This window comes from Rhinolophus sinicus, chromosome 11, assembly GCF_057876585.1.
Source record: "Rhinolophus sinicus isolate RSI-liver-muscle chromosome 11, RSI-T2T, whole genome shotgun sequence".
Classification (NCBI taxonomy): domain Eukaryota; kingdom Metazoa; phylum Chordata; class Mammalia; order Chiroptera; family Rhinolophidae; genus Rhinolophus; species Rhinolophus sinicus.
The window spans coordinates 9,119,577-9,137,917 of NC_142511.1; the positions used below are offsets into that span (position 1 = coordinate 9,119,577).

An 18,341-nucleotide genomic window follows, 5' to 3' on the forward strand; every position below is an offset into this window, starting at 1 on the left:
AATGCCTTTTAAACCTTAATCCAGAAGTGATAAAAAGAACCAAAAAAGCCACTTATTCTAACTACTTTCTTGTTTTCTTCCTTGGTATGCATTGTCATAAAATTATCAAAAAGTGGGCATTAGATTGTAAAAAAAAAAAGTGAAACTAAAATTTATAACATGGCTAGTCAATCTCATAATTTAGACAGAAAATTTTAAAATACAAAAATATTTCTCCCTATTTCATTCTACCTTTAGCGCTGGGGCTACAGTAGTTCAGGGTCCCAAAATGCTTTATGAGACATTGTCTTTTTTCACAATACCTTGAAGAAACTAGGAACAAAGCTCAGGATGGGGAAAGGGAGAATGTAAAATAGTGAGACTTTAAGAGAATTACTCAGAATGACACAGGGAAATTCAGTCCGATACAGATTTATATTTTGTCGGGAAATCTGGGTTATGCTATAAATACAGTATCCTAAATACTAATTTTTATGTACAGAGTCTGTCGGTGTCTTCTTGCTTAGTATAGATCATAAGATTACTGTTCAAATTAAATTACAGTGGGCAGTTTAAGTCACCCATGCCTAACTTACATAAGAAGGTTAGTCATTTGAATGAAAACTTGTCTAGGCCACAAGCCACCACATTTCCACATAAAGTAGGTGTGCCCCTCTCTGTTGAGGTGATCTTGGTATTTGCTCTAAAAATAGGCCTACACTGTGGTAAAAATCTAACCCAGTTGTTTGTCCAAATTATGTGAAGAAAATCAGCTTTGACATGGCTTTTAAGTATAGGCAAGAATCTCCTGGAGTGTCACAAAGGATTAAGAGCCAGTGCCTTTAAAGCTTTTTATGATAACTTGAGGAAATTCTGAAGTATTAAAAAAAAACTTTAAAATAATTTAAGAAGCTTGGAATACAAGGGGAGAGCTGAGGGCCGGGAAGCGAGAGTTGGTGTTGAATGGAGAAGCTATAGGTGTCACATGTACTGCTGTGCGTGGTGCAGAGGAAACAGGAGCAGAAAAATAAGGGGGAAAAGGAAAAACAGTGAACTAACAATGAGGAACGTGTCCCGCCAAGCCCTAGGAACAGTATTGCTCCTTGGACTTTGAGTTATTTTGGAGGGTAGTTGATAAGCTCCTCAAAACACGCAGAGCAACAAGTTGAGACAGATTTTTAGAGAGCGAAGGACGTTGAGCCCTAAGGAGCACTGAGGATAATAAGAGGCGGGAGGGGACGGAAGGTCGGCCTGCAACTAACAGCCCTAATTACTGACTCGTTGTTTATTTTCTATAGGACTCTGGGTATAGTTATGCATATTTGGGTAATTACAGTACAGAGCATCTAGGAAATCATTTTAATTTCCTTCAAGTCAGTCCCTACCAGGAATAGCTATCCTGTGATAAAAAGACTGAAAGTCTGCAGAAAGTAATAGCAATGAAAACACTCATCTTCTAGGTAAAACGTCCTTATTTATGATTTACAACTCTCCTGCACTCCGGCTGTTTCTTTTCTAATGTCTTCAGATTGAGGTGCTCCTCTAGCACAATAATTAAAGAGTAGTCACTAATGCATTTTAGATGATCTCTGCAAGTATTTGGTTGGTGCAAAAGTAATTGCAGTTTAAAAGGTTCAAAATAATTGCAAAACCCGCCGTTACTTTTGCACCAACCTAATAGATTCCTGAGAGTAATTAGTCCTTCACGGCTAAAGAACTTTTAATATACGAGTATACTGAACCATCATAAAAGTCTTATTTAATGGATCTGATGTGTACTTATGATGAAGATACATTCTAAGTTTTACAATAGCCCAAAGGAGTGAGCACTTTATATCAAAAAATTTTAAAGTAATATAGTAATAGTAAGCACTTGGTATTTTATAGAGAAATGAGGCATTTAGAGGAGCTGAGACATTTAGCTTTAACACTGTATATCGCCAACTCTAAGAGACATGACCGTAATATGGGTAGATCTTTCTTTGAGGAAATTGCATCCTATGATTTTAAGATATTACTGGCCTCTAGTGGTTATATGCTATAGTTTAAACATTTCTAATTCTTATGAGTGACTAGAAATACAGCCATTTTGAAGGCTTGGGCTGCCAATAACTTCACTCTCTGAGTTCTGGGGTCCACAGTACTCTCAAAGCGTACATGCACATTCGTCTTCCTCCCAAGGAGTTGGGGTCTGTCTTTTGTTCTCGTCTGAGTCACCTCCATCTCTTTATTTTGAATGATACTGGTTTTGCTCTGAAGAGACATCTCATTATTTTTGTGCAAATAGCAGTGATTGCTGTGTCAAGTTTGTGCTAACAGTTCTTCCTAGAGTGTTTCAGCCCTCTTGTTTGCAGACTACAGGCCGATTTTCACTTCTGTATATAACAATTTTTTATTTTCTTAAGAGTTTTCCATTTACCATTGTGATTCATGTTCAGATTTCTCTTTTTCTTGAATTCGATTTTGAAGAACCTTACATGTGAAACACTAGTTTACCAAGCAGGATGATGATTTGTTGCTTTTGTTTTTCCTATTTGCCATGCAGATGTGAAAGGGCCACCTACCCACCGTCTGTCTTGTGGCCAGTCACCCTACACTGAGACGACAACATGGGAGCGGAAGTATTGCATCCTCACAGACAGCCAGTTGGTGTTGCTCAACAAGGAGAAGGAGGTGAGATGGATGTTACTGAGAAAAGCGACTTCCCTTTTCTGACAATTCCTGAAATAACCTAGTTTTCTTTTGCATTTCAAAAGTCCCATTTATGAAAATGGGGACTTTATGAATGACAAACGATAAGTAAGTCTAAAGGGCTGCTAATGTCATAATGACCTGTGATTGCCATGAAGAAGTGAGTTCTTCTGCAAGACAGGGCTGGATTTTTGCTCAGGAATGGTGAAAGAGGTACCGAGAATAATTTGGAATGAGAATGGATTGGATTGTGTAGACCCAGCCCTGAAAATAGCTCAGATGGGCTACGGGGAATTGTATCAGTCTAGCTCCTGGCAGCCAGTGGATTAATTTAAAGGGATTTAATGAAGGGACTATTTCCAGAGGCGTGGGCTGCATAAGGGACCCACCAAAGGGTGGTGAAGCATGCATGGACTAGCAACATCAGACAGCAGTTATCACCCTAGACTGACGGGGTAAGGGAACACAGTGATGCTTGTGGAACCCAGAGAACCGTAGTCATGTGAGAGAGCTGCATGACAGTTGCTGTGACCAGACACTAAAGAGCACCCCATCTACCAAAACAAAAATGGCCAGCAAGGAGGAAGCAAGGAGAATAAACACTCCAGCTCACTTCTGCTTTCTGATGTCTTGCCATTGTTACCTACTGGCCAAACCCAACTTGAAGCCAGAGGAAAAGATTGTTCTTGATGTGTTCTGTAGAGGTTTGCTTCCTGAAACACACGAGAGAGAGAGAGAAGGGCAGAGAGGAGATCTGGAGAGGCAGGCAGACTGCAGTTCTAGTTCTAGGTAAACTTTCTGTCCCTCTAAATTAAAACAAACTCTTGACCTTGTCATGTATTATTACTACGTTACTCCTTAAACTGTTACAGTGTACAAATCCTTCCATGTCCAAATAATTCATTTGCTTATTGGTGGCTTGTCAGATAGTTGATATCATTCTAATTTGGTAGGGCCATAATACCATTTTACTCTCAACCTCCACAACATTAAAAAAAAACCCAAAAAACAAAAAAGAGTGAATGTGATCCTGACAAAGAAGAGGGATAATAGGAGGGAAAGAGAAGAAAAGATTTGATTCAACGAAAGAGAAAGATTAATTGCCAAATGCATGTGTGTGTGTGTGTAAATAACTAGAAAGCTGTAGGTAGAATATCAGTTTATTAAGTATTTTAATATTAAATTTAATTTTATTAAAATAGTTTGTAAAAGGGCAGGCTTTTCTGGAGCAGTCTAGTACATGTTGCTCTGTTTATATTAAGTAGATACATAATTAAAATTGGTAGAGTGAATATTAGTATAGAAGTTTTCGGTTATCCAACTTGAATAAAGAGATAATTCAAAATGCACTTTTCAACCAACCTACTCTGTCAGCAGTCTTTTTTCAGAGTTATTACTAAGGAATGATGAGAATGGATCATTTGCCATCGTTACGCCCTTACCTGTATTTTATTCAGTTTAGTACTCTAGGAAATTTAATAGCCGAAGGATAGCTAGCATAAGGTCAAGAAGCGTGCCTTTTCCAGACCAAGACGTAATCCATTGATTAGATATTTCTGATCAAGTGCGTGATCTAGGCCTGGGTCCCCTTTTGTATCCTAAAATAACTGTCCATAATGAATAATTTTCTAACGCAACGTCTTATGTGCTTTATCCCTTTTCATGCCAGTCGTCGCGAGTAGCCCATGGCACCTGGGGAAGCCCTCATTTCCCATGTTGTATGTGGCTCTGTGAATGTCCTTTTCTGTCCCTGCCTCCCATCATCCTTTCTCACCTCTTGAAACCCTTTCACTGCGCCCTCTGTAACTTATGTTCCATCAGCAGCAAAATCAGCTGTTTCATCCACCTCCTCCTGCAGGAATCCCTTAACTTCTTGGTCTCATGAGAACCTGTACCTTCCCTGAGGACGCTGTCGCCTGTGAGGTCCCGCCAGGTGCTGATTGTTTTTCTCCCACGGCCCTCAGACCAGGCTGCCTGTAGTCGTAGGTGTCCTTTTCCTTTCATGGCTGCCTCCTGGCTAATCTCCCTCATTGTCCCCCAAAAGCCCAAACTCTGAATCTCATATTGTAGTCATCTTCCAGGCCCCACTCATTTCTCCTCCTTTGTCGTCGGTTTTTGCTCCTGGCTCATTATCATGATCTCCGATACGACTCCAGCCTTAACCTGTGATGGTTCCAGTATCCAGAGAGGATTCTTTCAACACATGGCTCGCAGTTCCTTGAACTCCTCTCCTCCAAGAGTCTTTTCCTCTCCCCTGTCTCGTTGCTACAGCTTCTTCAGATGCTCAGTTGCGTGCATCTTCCTCTGTGACCACCACCTCCTGTCTTTTCAGTTCATTCCTTGTCCCAGCAATCCTTCAGTCCTGTTTGGACCGATGCGCCATTGATCCTGTCCCCTTGTCTGCCCCTCGTACCTCTGATACCCTCTCTTCCCTTTTCCCCCAGCGTGAATTTTATGGTCAGTCATTCCATTGCTCCCTAGCATACTATTTCCTTGCCCTTCTCTTGCATCGTCTAACTCATTTGGCATTAGAGGGTGTTCAAAGTCACAAGATTGGATGAGATGCCTAAGGCAGTGAGGTCCAAGGACTGGACTCTGTGGGAGACTACACCCTGAGATTCAGAGTGTGGGCTTTTTCGGGAAAACGAGGGAGAATCTCATCCCATCTAACTCAGAGCTTAGTTAAATCCTGCTGCTCATATCTCCTTCCCTGCTTCCATGTAGCATGTGTCTGGAGAGAATCACTCCACCATGCTGATGGACTTTGAAACCAATGGCTGCAAACCTCATGTGAGCCCCTAATGCTACTTGGCAATCACAAAACATTTTCCTAGTCCAATTATTGTCCAACTCTCCTGGACTAGTGCTTCTCAATCTGTGTGGTGCAGGACCAGTTGTGTTCCCCACCTCATCGTGAGCAATAAAATACAATAAAATGAATTAAGAAAAATGAACTTTTAAAAAGACAAAAATACAAACGCAAATTTTTATTAGAATTAACAAAAATGATTTTTTCTAAGCCTATAATATAATCATAAGGGAGTGATGAACCAAGATAGTGCCTGGGGTGGGTTGTGGTGTGAAGAGGAGAATGCCAAAAAAAGTTTTACAGAGAAATTTACCATTCGGTCCTGTCTTTAGGGACAAACAGAAGCTCACCTGGAGGAGAAGGGAAGGATAGTCCATGTATGTATAAGGATACAGAGTCAAGGAATGTCTCCTATCTCTTTGGCAAACTGCAAAATGTTAAGACTTCTTGGAATATATTTTGCAAGAGGAACAGTGATAGCTGTCAAGAGTCAAGTAATAAAGTGCCTTGAAGATCCAAGCTCAGGAATTTGGGCTTATTCTGGAAATGATTTGGGCCACGGAATGGCATTTAACAAGGCAATGACATCAGCAGATTAGCTTCTTAAAAAAGTAACTCTGTTGATCACATGGAAAATTGAGTGAGAGTTATTGGAAGGAAACAGAAAAGTTAATTTACTGCAATAGACCAGGTAAGGGATGATGAATTTACAAAAGTTTGCAAAAAAACTTGACTACCCTGAGACAGGTATGTTCTACCATTATTAAGTTGGAAAAACTGAGTGAAGCCTCTAGCATAAGAAAATGTTAAGCCAGTGCTGCACCTGCCACATGAATGATAAATTTAAAATTCTGTTAATTTCATTACAGGAAAACATTAGCAATCCCCCACCCACCCCCCTTTTTTTTACGGAAGGACCAGAAGATGCCGTCACTTCTACCTCTTACCCACACTGTCATGAGGAGTGTAATTTTTCACCCTTGGAATTTTACATTGAACAATTTAGAATTCCTTGAAACCAGAAGTTTAAGGAATTGACTGCTAAACTTGTCTAAAAAGCCTGTTTTAAACCTTAATCACCTAATCGTGGGGGTGTTTACTGCTATGTTAAAAATATGAATTAAGAGAATTTGTTAAGGATTTCGACTGCATCAGTTGAAATGTGGGCGGACTACATTAGTCTGGTATAACTCACATATTCCATGTGTGGGATCTTTTAATGCTCTCTCTTAAGTCTGCGTGTTTCCTGTCAGAAATGGGAAAAAGGCTGCGTGCGGGATGTACATGGGAAGCGTGTTAAATACACCAATTACCAATCTGGGAATGTAGCAGAAGGGTAGATCTGGGCAGAATGCTGAAAGAGAAGTCGGCCAGGAGTATCACCTTGAGAAATGACTCACTGGTTTAGTAAATTGCTTCATGTAAATTGTGCCAAATAGACATTGCTTGTGTGTTATGAGATATAGTTCCCTGCCTGGATGCCAGAAAAGGCCCCAGCTGGCTTGGCACTGAGCCATTTGAATTCCATTTTGCTTTCAGGAGATAAGACCAAGTGAACTAGAGATTAAGGAGTTGAGGGAAATGGTAGAGAAGACAATCATGAGCCCCTCTGAGATGCAGCCAGCATAGAAATACAAACGAAAGCTGAATTTGTGAGGTTCTTTTGGCAACAGAAAGCTATTGGGAAGGGTAAGTGTGGCTCCATTGTTCTTCATTAAGACTCTACTTTCTGTACTTGGAGTTTTTAACTCTGGATGCTAGTGTAGGCAGAAGGTAGTAATAACGCAATTTTAAAATAACTAAAATTATTTGTCTTGCTTTTGGAAAGCGATGTTTACACTCAGATGTATTAATGAAAATAGTAGTTAAGCTTTGTGCGCACAGCTGAAATTCAACTGTTACGTATCCTGGGGTAAACTACCCATGGCACATTTCATTTAGAACCACTTTCCAGTTATTCAGCACATACATAACGTGGCGCTGTGTGTACACTCATGTGTTAGGCATTATAAAGAAAAAGACAGTTCTTTCCTCTCTCTCTCTCTCTCATAGCCAATTTAGTTGCGGAAATAAGACAGATAATTTAAAAATGGCATTTGATAAATAGCACAAGTAAGCTGGATAGAATAAAAGAAAGAAATCCATTTATTCTGAAGGGCCGTGTCATTAAGATGCTATTGGCAATGGATAATTACCAAAGGAAGCTTAGGAAAGGAAGGGATTTGATCAAAGTTATATGTTATGAATATTAATCTGTAGGAGGTATTGGAAGAGGGAGAGATAGGAAGGAGACAGACCAATTCAAAGACTACCATGCTCTGATCCAAAAACTTGAATGGTTTCCCAGTGCTTCCTGAATTATGCATGGCTTGGTATTAAAGCCCTCCCGGTGCGGTCATAATATATTTTGGTGTTCTATCCCACTTCTCCCCTTTAAGAAGCTCTAGCTAAATTGGCCTATTTCCTGTTCCAAAACAAAACAAGAAAGTCATATGCTTACCTACTTCTTGGCTGATGTTGAGTTTTTTTTTCCTTTGCCTAAAATGGACACCGTCTTCATCTATTAAATATTCATTCATTCATTTGTGGGTTGGAGCTATTTTAAGGTTTGTGGATTGACTGGTAAGATACAAGCTGTTAACTTACATGGAATTAGTTGCACAAAGGAATAGTTATAATTCAGCGTAATAAGTATAATGACAGAGAAAGGTCTGTTATTGGAGGAACCTCGGGGAGGGGAGGTGGACTTTCACCTTCCTTTAGGGCATTGGTAGAAAGGGGGGCCTCCTGGAAGAGGCCATGTCTGTCCTAAACCTTAGGGTAAATAGTTTACCTGGCAGGTATAGAAGAGCAGAGAAAGGAAGGGGAAAATATTTCAAGCTGAGAAAAAAACAAAGCAAAGGGCACTGAACTACAAAATAGGGAATATATTAGGGAAATGCAAGCAATTTGGTGTTCCTAGAATGTAAAATTTGAAGCCGAACACTTAGAGGCCAGATTGTGGAAAACCTGGTATACTTACTATATGAGGGAGCGTGCCCTTACTCTGTAAGATAGTAGTTTTAAAATACTCTTTTAGCAGAAGAGCTCTTTGTGGAAAAGCTTATGCAGAAGCCCTGTGCACCCAATAAATGCAGAATTATGATCTGGTTAAAGCAGAGGGATACCTTCCCCCATCACATACACCCACTGTATCCTTTTAAAGGTACAGTAGACTTGAACATCATTTAAGTATTCTTCAGGAAAAGAAATAACTGAAGAGCTTTCTTTTGCTACAATCTTTTAGTATAATCTTGGTTCCCTTTATTTGACTATTTTGTTTAATCTGTACATGCTCAGATTGAAATTGAAATTAGCTTCTATGAAATTTTGAACAAAATGAAAGGCAATTTTATAGAAAATATGAGGCATATGTATATATAAATGTTTTGTAAGTAACTTGATTTATTTGTGCATGTTGCTCTTTCATTGTCCTGGATGGTTTGGAACTCACAAAGAGGGCTGGGAATCAGAGAGCCAGTTTGACTTTGTGAGTAAACATACCTGAGATACCTGAGAAGACATGTCTCCTTACTGGGTTCCACTTTCCTCACCTGAAATGGAATGAATTAAAGTGTTTGATCTCCCCGCCCACCGTTGGGGAAAAAGAGGATTCAGGAGCACACTATAGGGCCAAATAGGTTCAAAAAAATTCCTCCTAAGTTATAGACCCTGGAATATATACAGATTTTAAAGACTAATTCAGTATAAACAATAAATGTGAACTAGTAAACTAGACTAGGACAACCGGAATGGACAAAATTGCTTTTTAAAACTGACTTTCTAAAAGTGATTTTCTTTGGCTGTGTACTAAAGATTTGTGAACCCCAGCTTTGTTTGAAAATACTTGAAATACGATCCCTTTAATTTTCAAGGAGTAGATCAGTATCTTAAAAAAAATATTTTAGATAAGAAGCAGTGGATAGTGTTGTAAAAGTAAAATATTCGTAAAAATAAAAGTCAACACTATTCTCCCACATATCCGGAGTCAGAGGTAAAGCACCCTAACTTGTAGGAATGATACTTTGAATGAAACCTTTGAGTACATTTTAAGTTACAGTATCAGAAAATGAAGAGTCTACATTAGAACTCTGAAAAAATAATTGTGAGTGAATTTTAGGTTCAGATAAGCTTAGTGTATTTTATTTATCCTCTCCTTAGACATGGTAGAGACAAGGTATGTGATAATAGAAGCCATTTCTTACTTTTTCCTGAATATGGCCTTCATAAATTTCCATAGAAAAGGTCATAGGTTATTCCCTCCTATAATATCAAAAATAACTATGACCTTTTTTTTTCTTTATGGCTTAGGCCTTCATTATTTCAGATAATAGGCATTTTTAGAACTATGTTATTTAGGTTCATCTATTTGTTCAAAGGTACAAACTATTATTTTCCTCAAATTTACCCCCATTCTTTCCTACTGTTAAGGCAGGGAGAGGACACATTTTTTTGCCTTTCTTACTAGGAAGGAGTTATTTAACCTCTCAGTGCTACTCTTTTAATTATTTAAGTAGAGATAATATAATTTTCATCCTGAAAGGGATGGATGACTTAGATTACTATTTGTAAAGTTTTATATTACAGAGTGCTTTTGGAAGCGTCCATATCTTTATTGGTGCTTTTATTAGTATTTTTTAGAATTTTACCTTTCTTAACTTTCGGCCTTTTGGTTTTTCAATGTGCAAGCAGTAACCATAGTTATGGTAATGAGAAAATGCGGAATTTGGGGGCCTCTAAGGAGTGGAAATCTTCAGTCCATTATGAAGACATTAGGGCTTTGCTCTTCACATTCTCAGTAACACAGAGAGCTTCCCTTACTATCACCCCCTTGACCCCAGTCACAGGAGTTGGATTACTGAGGCAAAGCCGCAGGCATATACGCTTACGCCTGTATGTATCCCAGCTTTTCTGGATCAGTTGATGTGAGACGTGTCCGTTGCAATCATTTGTAGAAATAAATTATTCCTCACCTGTAAAAGCGGGATAATAATAATGGCTCCCTCATGATGTCACACATGTGAAAAAATCCCTTAGCTTTGCACCTAGTAAGAACCCAGTGCATTATTATTGAAATATGTTGAAATTTCAATATTGGAGCCATAAGAAATTAGAAACTGATTAATTACTGACATTTTGGCAAACTAAGAAGTTACCATTACTATTCTTAGTTTTGATAAAGGTTACTAGGAAAGTCTCATTGTGAAAGGAATTTAGAGCCGTCGCATTGCTCTACAAGGACAACCTGTGAGTAAGTTTTAAAATACTTACTGGCATTAGTGATCTTTGGTACCATCCATAGCTCTCATCCCACATATAGAAACAACACTCGATATGTTTCTGAAATTAGGCCAGAAGAAAATATTTTTTAGGATTTCAAAAACTAATTTCACTTTTGGAAGAATATATGCCATTTTAAAAAACATGTTTTGTTAACTATCTCTAAATGCTTAATTCTAAAATTGAGGAAAAGTTGGGTGAGTTTATTATTTTTATCTAATAAAACCTTTTTTTAAGAGAATTTTGGAGCTAAATCTTTCCGGTTGACTTTTATTTCCATTTACCTTATTGAGCATTTGGCAGAATTGGAGCTTGTGAACCAGTTTCTGATGTAAAAGAATCTTTTAATTGTGTGGGTGTTTTGTTTTATTTTCCAAGCTCCCAAAGCAGGTACACACCTGGATATGATTTGTCCATACTTCAAGTAAGCTGATTTACATACTCACCTTTCCTGCTCTTTCAGTTTTCTTTTTACAGAAAAGCTTCCTGAAAAGGGGTTGGTAAAACCTTACCATTGTATATATTTTATTTCTACATTTCTTCTCCTTTGCTCCGATAATTACAACCTCCCGTCTTTATTAACTAATAACATTATTCAATCAGAAGGTAGATATGGTGAGCTTGCTGTTAAGTTTCATCTCTTTTTCTTTTGGTTAACTAGATACCGGAGGGAGGACAGGAGCAGCAGACCGATTCCACCAAGGGGCGATGCCTGAGGAGAACTGTCAGCGTCCCTTCCGAGGGTCAGTTTCCTGAGTACCCACCAGAGGGCGCAGCTAAACTAGGTAAGCTAATAGAAGGAACATTCCTCGCTTTTATCCAGTGATTTACGGACTTGTTATTGCGTGCTGCTATAAAACAAAACATCCTGCATTTCCTGTTAAGGAAGCTCGTTGAAAGATAGATTGTTAACCGAGAGGTAGAGGTCATTAGAAAGTTCTATTCTTTATAACCAAGTGTCAGCAAAATTATTTTACAGAGATAAAATTTATCTAAGCATTGTAAGTTTGCTGTACAGTTCTAGCAAGTTGGATGATGTGTTGTTTCTGAGGTTACTGCTCAGCTTTAAATTCTGAAAGACCATTAGGTGATCTTTTGAAATACTGAGATTCACTGGGGAGCCAGTATTGTGTAGAAAGAGTATTGAGTTGTTTATGTCTTGTTCACACAGCTACTGATGCTGTCTTGTATAATGTAATGTCAGATCGGGGTAATTTTGCTGAGCTAATTTTATATATCCCATGTCAGCTAATTTTATATATTCCATGTCTTCTGGAGGAGTGACAGAAGAGAGAATTCAAAAGACCCACATGAGTTGTTATACACTAAGAAATTAATGTTAGTATCAAAGCAGCTCTTTCCCTGTTTCCTACCAAATGTATTCTGTTTCATGTTTTGCATGCTACTGATTGATATTTAGATAATTAGACAGGTCAGGTAATTATACAGGAACAAAATTAAGATTAAATAAAATAATGAAAGGGTTTGAAAAGTAAAAAGTGCTTTGTATTGTTGCATTATTATTTACTTAGTCAACCTACACATAGTCATAGACATTTGGTAGGTAGATAAAACAGAACCATTTGTTGTCTCTATGTTGGTTAATATGGATAATTCTGTGATTTTGGTTGTGTTTTTGAAAATTAGGGTTTGGGGGTTTCTTTGTTGTTGCCTTTTCTTCGTTTCTCTTCATATTTTAAATGGAACTCAGAATTCTTGGTCAGAATTTGAATCCTTTATTTCTTTTTTTTATCCTGTAACAGTTGTTGCTTTTCTGGAAATTAGTCAGGTTAGCAAACACTTTTCTCCAAAGAGTCATACTTGGAGAATTCAAATTTTCCTCTCATCTTATTTCCATTGTATGTCCGTACCATGTGTCGAAACTAGTTTAGGTGTTGGCCTAAATTATATTGCAAACCTGTCTGGGTGTGACCAGTGTATATATAGTCTGTTTATATTTCACATACAAGTTCTGTGTAAATTGGTCTGGTTCAGAGTCACCTTTCAACTCCTTTGCTGTCATATTCATAATGTTGATGACTCTGTCATTTCTCTAGGAACCTTTGACAAGCTTTGACCCACAAACATTTTGATTTTGAGGAAGTGTAATAGTCTGAAGTACTATTATAATTTTATAGGAGAGAGAACTAGATGGTAAAATGTTAAATATCTCCAGCATTCCAGGTACTGGTCCAAAGACAACTCAGAGGGGGCGGCCTAGGTGTCTAGTCCAGAGCCAGTCCTCCACCCTCTGTCCTTGACAAGTCTAGTAGCCTTCTTGACTTACGGCAGTTCATGATCATTTTTGGAGTGGCTGTTCTGAATTAGCACTAAAAGCTATTATTCATAAATATTAGAGGGGAAAAGACTACTTTTAGAGTCATTCTTTCTTATATGCCAATCTAATGTTGAATTAGATAATTATTCTGTTGTTCTATTTTTATCTCCTAGTGCAAAATTTCCTGCTATCAAATATTTAACTGAGGAATTGCTGTATATGTAACATTCTATGCCAGTCCCTAAGAATGAAAAGAGATGTAAGATAAAGTTTCTGCCTTTAAAAGATTCTTCTGTAATTACGAAGATAGGTTATTGATGACTATTCTCAATATCTTTTATTATTGTGGTATATTATAACGTGTGGCTTTTATCGATTTTTTATTTTTTTAAAACCATTCATTTATGCAGCAAATGGTTATTGAGTGACAACCGTGTGCCAGATGTTGTTCTAGGCACTCGAAATGTAACAGTGAAAAAAGAGACAAAACCCTCTCCCCTTGTAGAGCCTATATTATATTGAGGAGTGACAGACAATAAGCAAGAGTAATAAGTAAAATATATACTGTGCTAGATGGTGATAAGTACAAAGAAAAAAATAAAGTAGGGAATGGGAACAGCAAATGTCAAGGAAGTATACTTTTAGCTAAGGTGACCAAAGAATGCCTCACTGTTAAATGACATCTGAGTAAAGATCCGATAAAAGTATGGGGGAGTAAAGCATGTGGATACCTGGGGGTGAGGGGTTCCACCCAGGGGAAAACCTAGTATAAAGTAGAAACATGCTTGGAGTGTTCCAGGAACACCATAGCTGCCAGTGAAGCTGGAGTGGCATGAGCAAGGGAGGGATAGTAGGAGAGGAGGTCACTGAGCTCTCTGGCAAGCAGATCAGGAAGGTCTTGTAGGTCATCATAAGGGCTTTGGCTTTTACTGTGTGAGATGGGAGCCGCTGGCTTCTATACTGAGAGGAGGGATGTAAGGTTGGGAGTGCAGAGACCAACGGGGATGCTGTTGCAGTGATCTAGGCAAGAGGCGATGGAACTTGGACCGTAATGGTAGTAGTGGAAAGGCTGGGAAGTGACCAGATTCTGTATATGTTGGAAGGTAAGCCAAGAGAATTTGCTTGTTGGATTGGATGTGGGAAGTGAGAAACAGAAGAGTGAAGGATTTTATCTAGTGCAGCTAGAAGAATGAAGTTGTTATTTTTAAAATTGGAAAGACTGTGGGAGAAGCAAGGTGGAAAGTGGGATTGACCAGGAGCTCAATTTTGGACATGTTAAGTTTGGGGGTCTCATTAGACACCCAGGTGGAAATATGGGAGTGTGGAAATCAAGGGATAGACACAGACTAGAGATACAGATCGCACACCTTTAGCAAATAGATGTTGTTCAAAGCCATGAGGTTGAATGAAATCACCAGGGAAATGTGTGTAGGTAGAAGAGAGAAGTCCAAGGCTAAGCCCTCATGTAACACCCAGAGGTTCAGAAGACAAGGAAGCACTAGCAAAGGACAGATCAGAGAAGAAGGAGGAAAAATCCAGAATTCTGTTTCCAAATACGTAAGTCAAATGAAGTGTGTATGGGGAAGCCCTTCTGGTTTTGCATGGTTCTCACACTTTCCAAGCTCTGGATTCTCTTTGTTCTTCTCCGGTAGAAGAACCCCAAGGAGAACTGATCAGATTTTGCAGGTGTAAAACCATGGCATACATTTTTTATTTTAGATATGAGGCAGTCAGCTATGGAGAAATGCCCACTCATGAAAAACATGTGCCTTTCACCCTCCTTTAGAGAATTCATAGCAGAAAGGAGCCCTATGAATGTAAAGGGTCTGTGAAGGACTGTCATGTGACTGCCAATGTACTGTACATCGGAGATTTCTAATTGGTGAAAAAACTTTTGAATGTGAGAAGACGGGAAGGCCTATATTTGTGCCTCACACATTGTTCAACATGAGCAAATTTACACTGATGAGAAACCTGATACATGTCGAGAACTTATAAAAGTGTGCACGCAGAATGGGGGTGGTGGTCAAGCACAGAATGTCCTCCGTAGCTCTCAGACTCTTGCACTCAACAGTTGACAGATTACCCAAGATACTAAAACTTGTATTTACGCTGGCATTAAAAACAGATCTTGATATACCAAATTCTTTTCCAGAATTTGGATGTTTTCTTAAAGCATGTGAACGTCACATCTAAAGCACCCATTTCCAGAGTTAGAAAACCTAGAAAAAACTATTTTCCCCTGGTGACAATATCCAGATTTCAATTTATTCATCAAAAAAAAAATCTTGTTCCCCAAATTTAAACCATGCAAAGCATGATTTCCTGAATTTTCAAAAGGATATCATTCCTTCCGATGATTGGATTTTTGCATGCAAACACTACTAGGAGGTATGTAAGTTGACCACATGAACTAGAACTAGTAAATATTCATTTTCAGTGTAAATGTAGTCTATATGAATGCAGCTTTTTAAAAAAAGCCATCAAGTGTCTTCCAAGAACACTGTGAAATGGGATAGGTGAAAGCTAAACAGTGGGCAACATTTTTATGAAGTATACTTTTATGGAAATAGTATGCCTTGGATACATGCTAGCAAGCCTTAGGCAAAAATATATCAAAAGTCTTTTAGAGTCAAAGTTAGCTATCCAAAATTTTCATGTTTATATTTATGTAAATGAAGAAGTTAAGCAAAATTTAAAATACCACCACCAAAAAAAGAAACCAAATTGGAAAGACATTAAGGAAAAGCCAAACTTGTACCTATGTTCTCCTAACTTTATTGACCTAAGTGATAACAATTTGAGGAAACATGGAAGAAAATGCTTATTAAAGCAGAATATTCTCTCCAAGGCCTTCATAAAATTATTATATGGATAACTTTTAATAAAAAGTTTTAAAGGATATTATTGATTATTCAAACCTTAGCTTTAGCCCTTACCGTTTTTGTTAAATTAGCCTCAGTTCTAATTATGTTTATAAACTAATGAAGACTAATTTTTAATATCAAGATACTTATTGAGAGTATCTAGGTAATTTATGAAGTATTTTCAAGATGCTAGAATCTGCTATAAAAATACTGAATGTTAATAATATTGAAGGAAGGGAAATGAGTAATGAAGATTTAATATTACAGAAACATATCCTTCCATTTTTTCAAATAATAGAATTTAAAATGCTAATAAATAATTCCTGTGTATGGTAGCACTCAATATGTAGATTGACTATTAAATTTATATATATATATATATATATATATATATATATATATATATATATATATCTTTAATAGAAGCAGATCTTGAACTTCAGGGTAATATATATATAGAAATTATCAAAACATTTATGAAAAAATCAGTAGTCTGCCATTTCTAGCTCTGAAAGTTCGAGCTCAATGGATAATGCCAACCTTTGGTTTTCTTTGAAATGCCCTAAAAATGTCAAGTCTTCTTTCCCTCCTATAAAATAAACTACTTCACAATTACCTATAAGCAAGCTCATGCTAAGAGAGCTATAGAATATTCAGCCTTTATACTTGTAGTTCATCATTCCTGGATTTCAGTGACATATAAGTTATTTGAGGAAAGTCAAATAAACTCAAGAATTATCAAAACCATTATGGATAATTCAGATAGAAGGCCCTGGAATAATCTCATTTGAGGCTTTCGGTTGAGTATTGTTGAGTTTTCTTAAAAACCATGAGCCAGTATATATTTATTCTTTGAAGTCTGTAGGATGCTATAAGATACACATGGTAATACTGGTGATACTAGTCTTGAAAAATGGGCTCGATTCTAGGATAAAATAGCCATGTACAGTCAATTCTATAATGCGATGTGTTTCTAAAAATCACTGTACTGTACAAAATTGCACAATGAAAATCACAAGGCTTATGGGGAAAAAGGGATTGGGGCACTATACTCAAAAACTTGGTCGATGACACCTAAAGATAGGAACTTAGTAGATACCACTTTTTTATATGTTTTAAATGGTTGAGAAATACATAAATACTACAACAAATACAACACTTTTACTTGACAAAATCCTGACATTTACTTGTGTGAGTGGGCATCAGAGTAGTTTTAAAGTTTATTGTGAAAGGATAGAGGGAGGGGTTTTTGGAAATTGAATAGAACCTTGTTATACCACATGTGGAGGGGAGCAGCTCATAACACAGGCAGTGAAGTGAGGTCACCGGTGAGTGTGTGTATTACAGCATGTGTGCAGGTACGCACATGCGCATACATTTCGCGGCTTCATATGTGGCTCGGTTCAGCTGAGTGTTCTTTGTTCACCTAGTGTTTCTCACAGATGAAATCTGTAAAATAAAAAAAATTTGTGTAATCGTGCCTAGTATGGCAAATGTGTGGGACATTCATGTTTTCAGAGCAAGCATTGTAACAGAACCGACCTTACTACCAACCAAGTTTGATCAGGTTCATCCATTACAAAGAAGCTGCTTGTATTTGTTAGCCAATTGAATTCCAAAATGTGAGTTATTTTTGAAAACATTCCTAAATTCCTTTTGAAAGTTAGTTATTTGCAACTCAAAACTAGTATGAATAAGATAAAAACTAGTATTTTCTCCTATAGCCAATTTCTGTTTTACTCTTTGAGCTAGATTTAGATTAGCAGTGAGAACATTTTTGTCCTATGAGGGAGTCAGTTCTCAGTTCTCAGTCAACATGCCAGAGCACAGTGCCTTCTGTCACGTAAGTGGAAGTTTGGATTCCTGATGTGCTCTTTTGTCTTCCTCCCTATCGTCATCCTGGCATGGTAGAGATTTGTCCCCTTCTGTGAAAGCTGGTTCCAAGGCAGCGCTGCCCCTCCGGTTGTGCAAATTATGCATTGTCCAACAACTCGGGGGCCTGTCCTTGTCTCTCAGCATGGGTTTGTAGTTATTTCATAAAATGTCCAGCAGATGGCAGTAAAGTGTCTTAAAGGATTCCTTTTCTGGTTCATTAAGCCACTTGTGTGCGTTATTGCGAGGGTTGCTGTAAAGCATGAGGACATGGGGAAGGATAAACCATGAAGGAAGTCAACGTTTAACGGTAGGCCAGCTACTTGCTACATTTACGAAGCTGTATCATATGTCTTAATATTTACGTTAGTCTAACAAACTTTTTTTTTTTAACAAATAAAATATGTTCTACCCTTCAACCTTGGCTGTATATTTTTATAATAATCCAGAAGGCCAGGGTAGAATTTTCAAATTAGGCCCCACAAACTTGCATGTGGACAGCCCGGCCTGTGCATTCAAGCTCTGT

General features: G+C 37.9%; 1 protein-coding gene across 8 annotated transcripts in view; it reads left to right on the plus strand.

Annotated features, from left to right (window-relative positions):
* The window catches only part of RASAL2 (RAS protein activator like 2), a 263,171-nt gene that overhangs the window by 120,374 nt on the left and 124,456 nt on the right, over window positions 1-18,341 (plus strand). For all 8 annotated transcript variants that reach the window (XM_019729474.3, XM_019729562.3, XM_074322349.2 and 5 more), the window contains exons 2-3: window positions 2,525-2,652; window positions 11,460-11,583. In XM_019729474.3, the coding sequence (XP_019585033.1) occupies window positions 2,525-2,652; window positions 11,460-11,583 (252 nt within the window). The remainder of the gene's footprint in view (window positions 1-2,524; window positions 2,653-11,459; window positions 11,584-18,341) is intronic.